General features: G+C 35.6%; 1 protein-coding gene across 2 annotated transcripts in view; it reads right to left on the reverse strand.

Moving 5' to 3' along the window:
* Positions 1–282: 282 nt before the first annotated feature.
* LOC139120497 (uncharacterized) overlaps positions 283–12,148 on the reverse strand; it is a 34,694-nt gene continuing 22,828 nt past the window's right edge. For both annotated transcript variants that reach the window (XM_070684958.1, XM_070684957.1), the window contains exons 8-20: positions 11,573–11,647; positions 10,937–11,030; positions 10,445–10,540; positions 9,465–9,608; positions 8,990–9,059; positions 8,409–8,567; positions 7,390–7,470; positions 6,720–6,798; positions 6,292–6,425; positions 5,812–5,887; positions 5,304–5,432; positions 4,514–4,660; positions 283–3,415 (exon numbers count right to left, since the gene is read on the reverse strand). In XM_070684958.1, the coding sequence (XP_070541059.1) occupies positions 3,176–3,415; positions 4,514–4,660; positions 5,304–5,432; positions 5,812–5,887; positions 6,292–6,425; positions 6,720–6,798; positions 7,390–7,470; positions 8,409–8,567; positions 8,990–9,059; positions 9,465–9,608; positions 10,445–10,540; positions 10,937–11,030; positions 11,573–11,647 (1,524 nt within the window). In that variant the 3' untranslated portion in view covers positions 283–3,175. The remainder of the gene's footprint in view (positions 3,416–4,513; positions 4,661–5,303; positions 5,433–5,811; positions 5,888–6,291; positions 6,426–6,719; positions 6,799–7,389; positions 7,471–8,408; positions 8,568–8,989; positions 9,060–9,464; positions 9,609–10,444; positions 10,541–10,936; positions 11,031–11,572; positions 11,648–12,148) is intronic.

Below are 12,148 nucleotides of genomic sequence, written 5' to 3' on the forward strand. Positions count from 1 at the left end.
CCTAGAGGGTATGTTTATAGTTATTCACCATTAAAGGCACCCTAAGACCTTAGCACAGATTTCTAATTGAGGAGACCATGATCTCAGAGAATACCTATACATAAGCTGTTTTCTAAGAGCGAGCTCTCTCTCTCGCGCGCGCGCGTGCGCTCTCTCTCTCTCTCTCTCTCTCTCTCTCTCTCTCTCTCCCCTCTCTTCTCTCTCTCTCTCTCTCTCTCTCTCTCTCTCTCTCTCTCTCTCTCTCTCCTATACATGAAAGAGGCTAAAATATGACAACTATAATAATTTGTCCATTTGGAAACACTTTTTAATTCATGAACAAAGAACAATATGATTTCAATAGGCAACTAAACAACTGAATCTTGACCGAGTATTAAAAGTCCCAGCAACATAATTTTCACAATTTTTCAATATTTTTTGTCCAATCCATCAATTCCAGCTTCTTGGTATACTCTGTACAGCATCTGGACTTGAATTCACTTGCAGATTTTGAAAAGTGCACCCCATCCATACATGCACTGCTTGACAATTCAAATAATTGCCGTTTCAACATATATGTGATAGGGTGCCCAGCACAAGTTGGTCAACAGTACTGTAGTGTCAAAAGTAAAAATAACTGAGGCTTTAACTACAAGCAAGAACAGCAGGAGGTAAAAGTTGTAAACACATGTAAAGTTGTAAACACATTTAACAAAACAATTTCATCTTTGCAACTCAAGCACCGTATGACAAATACCTTTCCATCAAACTACAGTAAATGATTATAATTGCTACTTCAGTCATACTGATCAACATGATTTTTGACTTGTCAAATCGAAATGCAAGAGTTTGTCCGTATTCTTGAAATTTCAGTAGTACTGTGACGTCAAAGTACTTCGCTACAGGAAAATTACAACTTCGGTCAAAAAAGGAAAAAATGTTGTTTCTCATCCTTGAACAGATAAAGGTATACAGTCACCTGTAATCTAAATATGCCCATATATGGTCAAAGGGGCATTCCTTGGCATTCAAAATGCCCATGTGAGGCCATCCGCTTAAAATCTGTGATTGGTTAGATTTCTCTTTCCATGGTAACTGTGGCAAAATTGGAACAGGTGACAGTATACCTTTAATGTTGTTTTCCATCCTTGAACAGGTCGAGCTAGTCATGTCAGCCTTTTACTTAACATTTTAATGCTTGAAAAAACCCCACAAAAATAACAATGTGCAGAATATGTGACATGTACAGTATTTTACGGGAATGTGACTATTCTATGTACATTTCTGAATAGACAAGCTATCATCTTAATCTTTTGGTGTGTCAGTATTATCCCTACATGTTATTGTTTCATGTCAGTTGTTGGCTTTGTGAAGTAAAAAAAAGAAAAAACAAAAATAACCATAAAAACTCACTGCTGCATCATTTTCTCTGAGACCTAGGATGAGAAAAAAACATTTTATTTTTTTACCGTAGATTCTTTGGTATAACAGCTTTTGAAGTCTACAGAAATCAACATTTATACATATATAAACAGTTTGAATGCTAACAAAAAAACTGAACTCTCAAAGCATTGATAGTGGATATGTGCTACTGCCACAACATGGTGACACACACGTACATCCACCACCAACACAAACACACACACCCACCCACTCATCTACACATACAATTCACACACAAAGGCTTTAGACTTTTTGTTACATTTGGTACAGGGATACCAATAACGCAAACTTACAACAAAGAAAACAGAAACTGAGAAAATATGGATGGGAGAAGTTTCATCCGCAATACAGATATTCGGCAAAAATGATGTATTCTTTTTGCTATAATGTGGCCGGGAACAGAATGGCAGATGTACCGGTATGGTTAAAATATCATTGACCATACACATGATACTTTTTCTTGAAAACATGACATGAATAGTTCTCAGTAAACTCCTGAGGGTTTTACGAATTGACCAGAGTGATGTGTCCTCTAAAAATACGCTCTGAAAATAAAATCTTTACTTTTAAAATCACTATACTCTGCTTGTCAAAGCTCCATTAGCAATAACATCGGAAATATTTTCCATTATTTTGTCCTGTTAATAAAATACTGTTTCTTGTTCCATTACCCACAATCAAGCAAAAATCCCTTGCATTCCACATGTCACCATGGCCTGTATATGTGCGATGTCTGCAGTCAATGTTGACAGCTCAATTCCAGTCCCAACAAGACTTAATTTGCATAATGTACACAACACTCTGTATTTGCATGGCTAATACTTTCTCCTGCACCATAATTACAACAGAAGATCAGAGTTTTCCTGTTTTTTCTAGGACAAAAATATGGAAAATATTACAAACTTTTTTTTGCTGTGTCCCTTTTAATATGTAAAATAAAGTCTCTTTCCTCTCTATTGTGAAAGTTGCACTCTGTGTTGACAGTGGTGAATTTGAATCAGATGGGTTCAAATCCCTTACAGAAAAGTTCACTTTGGTACAACAAACACTTGAGTTTTGAGGTGATTGATATGTTGACAGAGCATCTCATTGACGGTGAAGTTTACCCTCTCACCTCCGTAGTTTGACCCGATCCCACTGTTGTCTCTGGTATAGTTGGACCTCTTTGGACAGACATTTTAAATGGCTAAACCTTGCATTAGGATATGGTACCAATGTTTGTGTGTACCTTGCATGTCGTACAACAATTGAGTTTGGAAAAGTTGGACGACTGTTTTATCACGTTGAATCCGTCTCCAGGTAGAAAGGTTTACACGCCCAGTATATAATACACAAGGAAACATAAGCAACTTCCAATTTCTATGCAACATAAGTTCCACATCAGCTTGGGAAAATTACACTAGGCCTGCCAATGAAACCCTGATAATATTTTTACCGTTACTTGTTTTTTCAAGGAAAGGTGAAAAGCAGTATTCCATCTAGTACTAAGATAAAATATAGCAAACACTCAAACATATTTCAAATCGAAGTACCAAAACGATGATTTAGTTCCAGGAATAAAATGTTATCAAAATACCTTTTACTTTTGAGCTTCTTTTAGAAAATTGATATGATGCAAAAAGAACTGATGAAGTGAGAATTGGCTTTACAGAAGTGTCATGTGCATTGTTCTTTGAGGTTCAATGTCATTTGGAATTTGTTAATCTTATCATTATTCAAGTTCTTGGGCTTCAGCCTGGTATTAACCCTATCCTCATTCAGCTTCTGGGGCTTTAGCCTGCTTATCATCACACACTGATATGCTGGGTTGGTTCCCGCCATCCGTACACATTGAGTTCTTTGATTGGCTACCGCTGCCAACAATACTCCTTGACTTGTCGGCTTTGGTATTGACTTTCTCTATGCATGGCACTTTGCTGACGTCACTGCTGCTGGGTAAATCTTCTGTCAGGTCTATGCTTTTCTCACTCTTGTAAAATGAGTAGAGTGAGGTCTGCAATAGGAAATGCAAAAATCAAATGAAATGTGTGCACTGGCTTATTTAGAATCTACATCCATGAGGTTCAACATCATTATCAAGATGTAGTTCCAGTAATTTGTGATATAAATGATCTAGTATATTGTTATCAAATTCAGGGTCCATACATTCAATTTAGGACTTTTTCACCAATTTTCAAAGACTTTTTGAGGTCCAAAATACCGTTTTCAAGATATCCTTTTTATGATGTGTCATTTTTATTTACAACTTTAAATATTATTTTTACAATGTCATTAATGATTTCATGATTTTCAAAAATCTTGGGTGGCTTATAGATTTCCAAGGCCTTTCCAGGACTCAATTTCATTTTCAAGGGCTTTTCAACAACTTGCCAGAAGTCTTAAAAATTCAAGAACTTTCAAGGATTTCCTAGGAGCTTGTGGCATCTGTCAATTCATAGTATAAATCTCTACCTACAGCTCTCTATCACTGGGTCTCCAGCAATGTTTTGACTACTCTCAAAATTAAAGTAATACAATCAGAATGCCGATCATTGTATCAATGTGTGTGAACAAAATTATTCAAATTTCTGGAATAACAAGAAGCTGTCTAGGTTGCGACAAAGTTTTTGTCTTACATATGAAAAATTGCGGTGAAAAAAAGCAAACGATATCCTGAACAAATTTATTTAGAAATCTTGCATTGCTTTGTAGCTTATGAAAAGGAAAGATACATACTTCCTGTAAATTTCTGATGGTACATCAATTTGTGTGTCTATATTACAGGAAGTGCCAGTCTGGACTGAACATTTAAAGGACTGAACACTTAAAGCACACATCAGCACTTTATAGAAGTGTCAACAACATTGGTTGTACTGATGGGGGCACGAACTGCTTGATGTACAAAAGGGCATCTAAGTTTTAAACAGGCCTTGCTTTGAGTAGGTTTCCCTTCATTTATGACTAGTCATAGTATTTGGATTCTTGAACTTGAACTACGGCTCTTTGGAACTTGAGGTAAATTCTATGCCAAACGCTTATGTAGCATAGGAAAGTTGGTTCTTTCTTTTGCAGCATCACAGCTGATAAAATGATGTATTTCTGATCACCTCACCTGAGTCATTCCTTGAGCCATAAATGTAAACTTGCTTGCTGTCCTAACCAGCAAATCTTTGACTTTACTTCTGTGTAGGCACTTTACTGATTCTTTGATGTCTCCTGAAATGGACCGCAGCTTTTGTTCCAGTTTATCCAAACCTTCCTGCACATTCCAAAAACAGATACAGGGTCAAGGGTCACTGCTTGTGATATCATGATAAATTTACACTCAACAATTTTAGAGTTTGCAGAAATGTTTCAGCGGGGAGTCTTTCAATCAGGTTTATCTGATACAAAAACTCTCTATTTGCAACTGAAAATGAAAGCTGCTGGTTTATCTTGAGATGTTTATGTAAATAAGACAAAACAAATGTGAAAGGGCTCAATGACAGGAATTGAAACTCTCCCTATTGCACCCAGCTCAGAGATGTAAATTGCTGTGACATCAAAGGTAACAGGGGTCAAGGTTCAAAGTGTAAATGGATAGCAACTTTGAAAGTGACAATTTGGGAACTGCTTCTTCAAATTTAAGACAGGCATCATTGAAGTGTTAGCTTTGTCTCTTCAAGCTCTTGAAAGTAAAAAGAGAGACATGATTTTGGAATATAAAAATTAATGAATGGGGAAAATCTATACAATTTCATAAAACTTGACATGTGGACCTGGAAATTGCGTGCACAATAATACTAAAAGCCATCACATGTCATTGTTATAAATATATTGTATCAGCTGATGAAATGTCTTAATCTTGTTGACACTAGTTTAGGGCCTGGACACAGTATTACAGTAAAATTGGTCTGCCTTACCCTTTCACCGGCTTTTAACGGTTCATTTCCAACACTCATATCTATCAACATGATGAGGCTGTTCAAATGATAGTAGTCTGTCTCACTGGATGGTTTACACAGATGAAGAATGGAATGTAGATCACTGACCTGCACCGATAAAATAGTACCACAGAATATTAGCATGAATATCTATAGATTTATATACAGGAAATACATGGCCTAAAACGAATTAAATCAGTATTTCAATACCAAAGGTTTGTTTCTCTACAGATGACACAAATTTTGTTACATTCTGTGTACTAATGGGATAATGGACACATCACTTCTAAAAGCGTCTCTTTGATCACAGGGTTGGAGCTGAGTGTTACTAAATGGAACATGATTGAGTTTTATCTCTTTATTAGCTTTTTCCAAAAAGATATGATAAATTGCTGATTTAATGCTGGGCTATGCTTCTGATATCATTGTGCAACTGATAAAACATCACACATAATACAGAATGATTGAACTGTGCAGATAACGTTACCTTGAATTTCAAGCAGTCAACAGGTTGAGTCTTCACGTTGTTGTTACTTGGTAACAAACTATGAAGTATGGTGTAACTGTAAGTAAGTGAATATGCAAAAAAATATATTATATGGATTCTCTGTGGATCACTCTCTTTCATTGCTTTCACTCAGTCAAATAGGATCATGACGTAAGTTGACATTACTCTGTAATATAGCTATCAGACTGCTACATTTTTAGCTTTATCAATGTACTATATGTTATCACATCGCTATTTCCACCACTGTGCCGTATGTACATCAGCATTATAAACATACACACTGTAATTGTCACATTTCTACACTGTTATTACTCAGAATATTTCTATCATACTGCTTCTGATAACATTGTTTTTGTTACCGGTACTTCTTCGTTATCAACACTCTAGTCTTTTTAAGTGCTATTGTTTTATTAGTACATGTCTTCACCAAATGATTTCTAAGGGCACAAAGTGTCATACCTGAGTCGTCTTTTAAGGAATCTGCCCCTTGCAGTATTAGTGGGCATCAGCTGCACTATATACACTTTGTTGTGGTGGTGATTAGCCACACTGCTGTCAGAGACATATGGTAAGTTGTGACAGATTTCCTGTACCTGAAAGGTGCAACAATATTACAATTGATTCCTTGTGAGTACAAAAATGAGACAAAAATTTTCAAACACTGGGTGATTTTCATTTGATAACATTCATTATTTTGATTTGGTATCTGGTATTTGGTATTTAATTTGGTTCTGTTGATTTGAATAGTGAGTGTTATTTTCACTGTAACCTCAACCTACATGTATTTGTCCATCTGTCTTCTTGATTACAATCACTCTAGTGGAAATTTTCGAAACACACACATGGGTTAAAAAAAGATTAAGTCAGACACATCACTAAATTCCTACCATCTGAGACCAGTTCTCTTCTTTGATACACTCTAATAACACTGCAATACACATCTGAAAATCCACTTGTACGGCCAAACTGAAGACATGTAAATATAACAAAATAAATCAAGTTGATAATCAAAGAAGTATCTACAGTCAACTCCCAATATCTGATCAAACTACACTAATATTGACATCAAGTACTTGATAGGATGTATTTCTTGATTTGGTACACCTATGCTTCATGTACATCTTTCTTATTTACACTTTGTAAGTCTTCTTTTTTTTAACTGAATTTAAAATTTGTTTAAAATATGCTTTCTATTAACCCTTTCGCTGTCAAGTTCATATTTCACCGTCAGGTCAAGTTCGATAAAACTAGTGAAGCACAATGTCCCATTTGGTGCATTTTAACAAAAATTGCACATGTGAAGGCCCCTGAACCTCAGATACTCTAAACATGACTTTATGGACTAAAGCTGTTGGAAGAGACCAAGCCAAATGGGTGGAAATAGGTATGGTTTTGGCTCAATGCCGCTTTTCACCGAGTTGGCTGATGGGGAAGTGATACTGTCTGGCAGGGAAAGAGTTAAAGCCAATCAGGAATATTCCTCTTGCAATTTTGTGTGTAAGGGAGATTTCATGAACTTAGCTCTTCTATACTTAGACAGGAATTGCTGATACTCACAATCTAATGTCTGTTTCAAGAGCCACTTTACAAGCCAGACACACCATTGCCACAAGTTCTTGATCTGTATAACTGTTAACTCTGTCAAGAAAAATTGAAAATAAAAGAGGTTCAAAAATTTCAAGTCACGGAGTCCTGATCTTGCTAATATCAAGGGTGCTGTATAGCTTGAAAGTATTCTCAAAAAGGTACATTGCTAAAATGATATTATTGTAGAATGCACCTCTGGGCAAAATATTCAGACTCTTAAACTTTTACAATTTTTTTCTGATCTACCACTTGTGGCAGCTCATTTTAAAGCTCTTGGTGTAAGAAAAAAATTTCACCATCTTTGTTTTTCGAAAATCTAAAATTTAATTTTTCTCCATAGAGTTAACAAAGGGATGGCAGTCATTTTGAATTTCAAATATCGGTAAATATTCAATAATTTTTTTCTCCAGTACCACAATTTGCAAGGTGAACTCCGATTTTTGTTTTGATTGAGAATAATTGAAAGATATCTTGAGGAAAGTTTGAGCAAAAGTTAAGTTTTTCACTTTCGAGGTGCACACTACCTTAAAAACTTTATGTTATCATATAATCTGAATCTAATCCAGTATTTGAGTATGAGAACATTAATTTCTATCTTTAAACCAAGAAACTGAATGAGAAGAGTGTATCTATATGCTTACGGTAACCAAACTAAAACAGCATGAGATTAGCAAGGAGTCACATGTTCAGCAATGCCATTAAAACATTTCATTCAAAAGAACTCTCTCAACTTCAGGATGAGTTCTGGTATTGCAAATGATAATGATGTGAATAATCTGAATACATCTTTTCAGTAAAAATAGTAGAATTGCAGATTAAAAAATTGCGTTGTTTATGGGTTTTTTTGAGTTTTAACAAGATTACTGTATTCCAAATTTATAGTTCCCAGGTCACCCTAACGATCTATCATTAGGGTGGTGAAGCAATTAATTAACATGTTTGATCACTCACAAAAAACTGAAAATATTCTGAAACAACCAACTACTCACTTTTTCTTCAAACTTTTGGTTGCAATGGCATGAGTTAGCATTTTGATGCAATTCACACAGTTCCTTGTAGGGAATCCATTCATGGCTGATGTGTGTAGTGACGTATCGTCAGAGTTGTCACTTGCTTCCTTGAGATGATTCTCCTTGTCATCATGAAATCTAGCAAAAATATTGAGAAATCCATCGATATATATTAATTTACCTCTCTCTCTCTTTCTCTCTTTCTGTATTTCACTCTCCCTCTCTCTCTTTTTCTTTCTCTCATAATACACATTAATTATACAATAATGTATTTACATACATTAAAATTCAAATGTAAACACAACAATGACAAAAATTTAAGTGTAAACATAACAATGACATAATAGGAAGGGAAGTGAAAGCCAACATGCACACTGGCGACCATATTAACATCTTTTTACAAATCATGACAGATTTTAGTCTGTGACATTCTGATAAAATCTTTGCATCAGACTATGTTTTATTTCATGCAATCGACACCTGAAAAGGCACCTTATTTTAATATACAGCCAAATCAGTAAGCTCATTTTCAACATGCATGAAAAGCTATAGATTGTTACCTGAGATCATCATCAGCAAGTTCTACCCATTTCTGAACTTCATCTGGAAAAAGGGATTGCACATTTGCCCCTGTAAATCAAGAAAAACACCAAAATGTCGTGAAAATGATCGTTAAAAATGTAGATTGTTCAAAAAGCTACAGATTCACCATTTGTAAGGAATCTCATCCTAAAATGTGCAACTGGTTTTGCTTTTAAGTTGTAAGATGTTACGATCTATTAACAAGACCACCACTCAGTTGCTGTCATGATTCCTTCAAGTAATGAAATATACAATGTGCTTGTTGTGCCGAGCTGTAGAAATATATTGCAATTAGATTTGGAAAGACACTATTGAAATAATCCACTGCTGCAAGTAGATTGACATAGGGGTAGAAGCACTTGCAATGCAATGATCCCTCCTTCGCTTTGTTAAATGGGTATCAATTGTAAAATCTGTGTTGGCAACTTTGTGAGAGTTGCTAAGTAAACTTACCGTAATTACTGAAAACCCTCACAACATCTTTGAGTTGTGGGACCCAGAGTTGATCTCCATGGACCTGATCTGCCAATGAATTCAACAGTGACCAAATGTTTTGATGAAGTCTATCTGAGACATCTCCGGATGGATGGATTGACACTGAAATTGAACATTTGTCACACAAATTTACACACATTCATATATGTCAAATCTAAGGGGGCACGTTGTTTGTCATCACGCACTGATCTATATCCTAAAAATCACTATGGGTACACTCTTTTCGGAAACACAGCCGTGATAATTCCATTGAAGACACGGTAAATTGCTTTTTTTTTAACAAAAGTCATCAGACAAATCTGCAACCCTAGTCAGCACTATTTAGCCCAAGTATGGAATACACTTTGCTAAAGATCATCGTTACATTATATTATATAAATAAGGTCATCAGATTTAGAGCAAATTTGAAGAAAAGTTGAAATTGAGTGCATTCTGCATAAACATATTATTTGCATGCTGTCAAAGTGTGGCTTACTGTGACCTTTTGTATGATTAAAACTGTGGTCAAAATCAAGCTGTGCTGATGAAACAACATAGCAATTTTAATCAAAGCTCTATTGTTTGTGTAAAAGAATGGGCATGCCCAATGCAGGGGATTGGAGATAGTCCTCCTGAACATCAGCATAACCATCGTCCTACTGGAGTTTTTCGTTAAATACAAAGCTACAATCATAGATACACAAAATTTACATTAATTTTGAATTTGTTAAGTTCAATTTAAATATGCTTAATTTGCATAGGCTAGCATTATCAATACATTCGTCCCGGCATTAGGGTGTACCACTCAATGTTGAAACAGTAACTCAGAGGGTAAAAGATTCAGGATATTAGGGAACAAACAATAGTCAGCCATATTGGATCATATCATAACACAAACTGGTACACAAATGAAATACCAGTGACATGCTCAGTAGGGCTGATGAAATAAAGGAACTTACTGAGGTTGAAAAGCCACAGTAATAAAGCATTTGGACACGGCTTGCACGTGTACATATCGACTAATGTACCACCTAGCACTATCTCCAGCAGGTCATCTGTCAAAATGAGAAAAAGAAAGAAGACATTTATGTCAACACCCGCGATATGACCAATATCACAATGCTGTCATCAGCGATTTTTGTAGTTGCAATGGTCTGATATTGCAGCGTCTACAATGGCAGTGAATATGATGACTTGGTGAATATGAAGACAGACTCGATACTTGAAAGGCCAGTTGTGTTAGGAACTCTCAATACTTACCAAGCAATGATTTATCTAAAAGACATCTCTACGGTGGCTTACCAGAAGATTTGTTGAAAGAAGTCTTGGCAACAGTCGTGAAATCATTCACAGGGGACAGATATTCTCTACATGCATTATATACTCATTCTATTCAGAGGTCTCAAAAGATACCAGGAGATAGCTTATGTATGAGAAGCCTCTCCACTTACCGGGACTTGATGTGTTCAGAAGCTGATCTAATGCAGAGTGGCTTGGAGTAAATCCACAGTTAGCCAGTGAGAGATTATTTGGAAAGCTGAACAACTGTAGAATACAAAAGTCCAGAGTTACATGAATTCAGTCTATGTATGGCATTCATGAAGGCTTTGAATACAAACAGTAGTTCTCTAACAACCATACTTTATTAAATGGGTGACTACACAAACCGATATATTCATATTGGAAGAAAACTGATCCAGGTGTGGCTGATGAAAATATCAAAGGTAAAGCAATCATGTAGGTTTAATAAGTAAATTAACACTGTTGGCAAGATGAGAATTATACCATCCTGAATTGAAGAAACAAAATTTAAGTACTCATCTACTATATCTGCATACACAAGTGCTGGAATGATTATGAAATTTTTGTTGAATTGTGTCTAGATAAGAAAACACACAGATGTTCACTTATAAAGAAATAAAATAGGTCTAAGGATGCAGAAAATAATATTATGCTGTTGAAAGAGCAAAGGTTATAGATTATTGGCAATGAGCATGCTTTTCTGAGCATAGTAACACCGAGAACCATCCTATCAAGCAAGCTAATCTTACAATCCCTGGGATAGCAACATACTGTTGATGAATTACCTTGCCCAGTTGATCTAGATTGAACACATTCTCTCCGGGATGAATATCTGATATAGGATCCTTCGGCAAGGAAAACTGTGCAGCAAAAATAAGGGAAGAGTTTCAAGTTAGATACATTCTCAAGCACCATAACATCTACAACAGTGTTAAAATCCTTATCTTGTGCCTGAACACAGACAATTTTAAAAAGTTCATAAACTGTTATTGAACCACTGGAGCGTGTAATTAACTTAAGCTTGCTGCGTATGCAAGACATTTACTGTAATGTACTTTTCTTTCAGTAAAAATTATACTTGAGAAAGTGATTCACTTTTCTGATGTTGAAACCTTAACAACTTGATGTAGTCACTTAAAGGGAAAAATTTGGCATTGCACATTGGTCTCCATAGCTTTGGTTGGTTAGGAAAAGTCATTTTCACCAACCAATTATCCAGATTTCTCAAAAAAGGAGGGTAAAGCCTGTCACAGTCACACTTAAAGAGCTTCATAAATATACCGTCATTTAAATCTCAAGGAAAACACTTTCTAGTTTAAAGTTAGGCATTATGGCCGTGTGATTGGTTAAAACAATTTTAG

The sequence above is a fragment of the Ptychodera flava genome, chromosome 20, assembly GCF_041260155.1.
Source record: "Ptychodera flava strain L36383 chromosome 20, AS_Pfla_20210202, whole genome shotgun sequence".
Lineage (NCBI taxonomy): Eukaryota > Metazoa > Hemichordata > Enteropneusta > Ptychoderidae > Ptychodera > Ptychodera flava.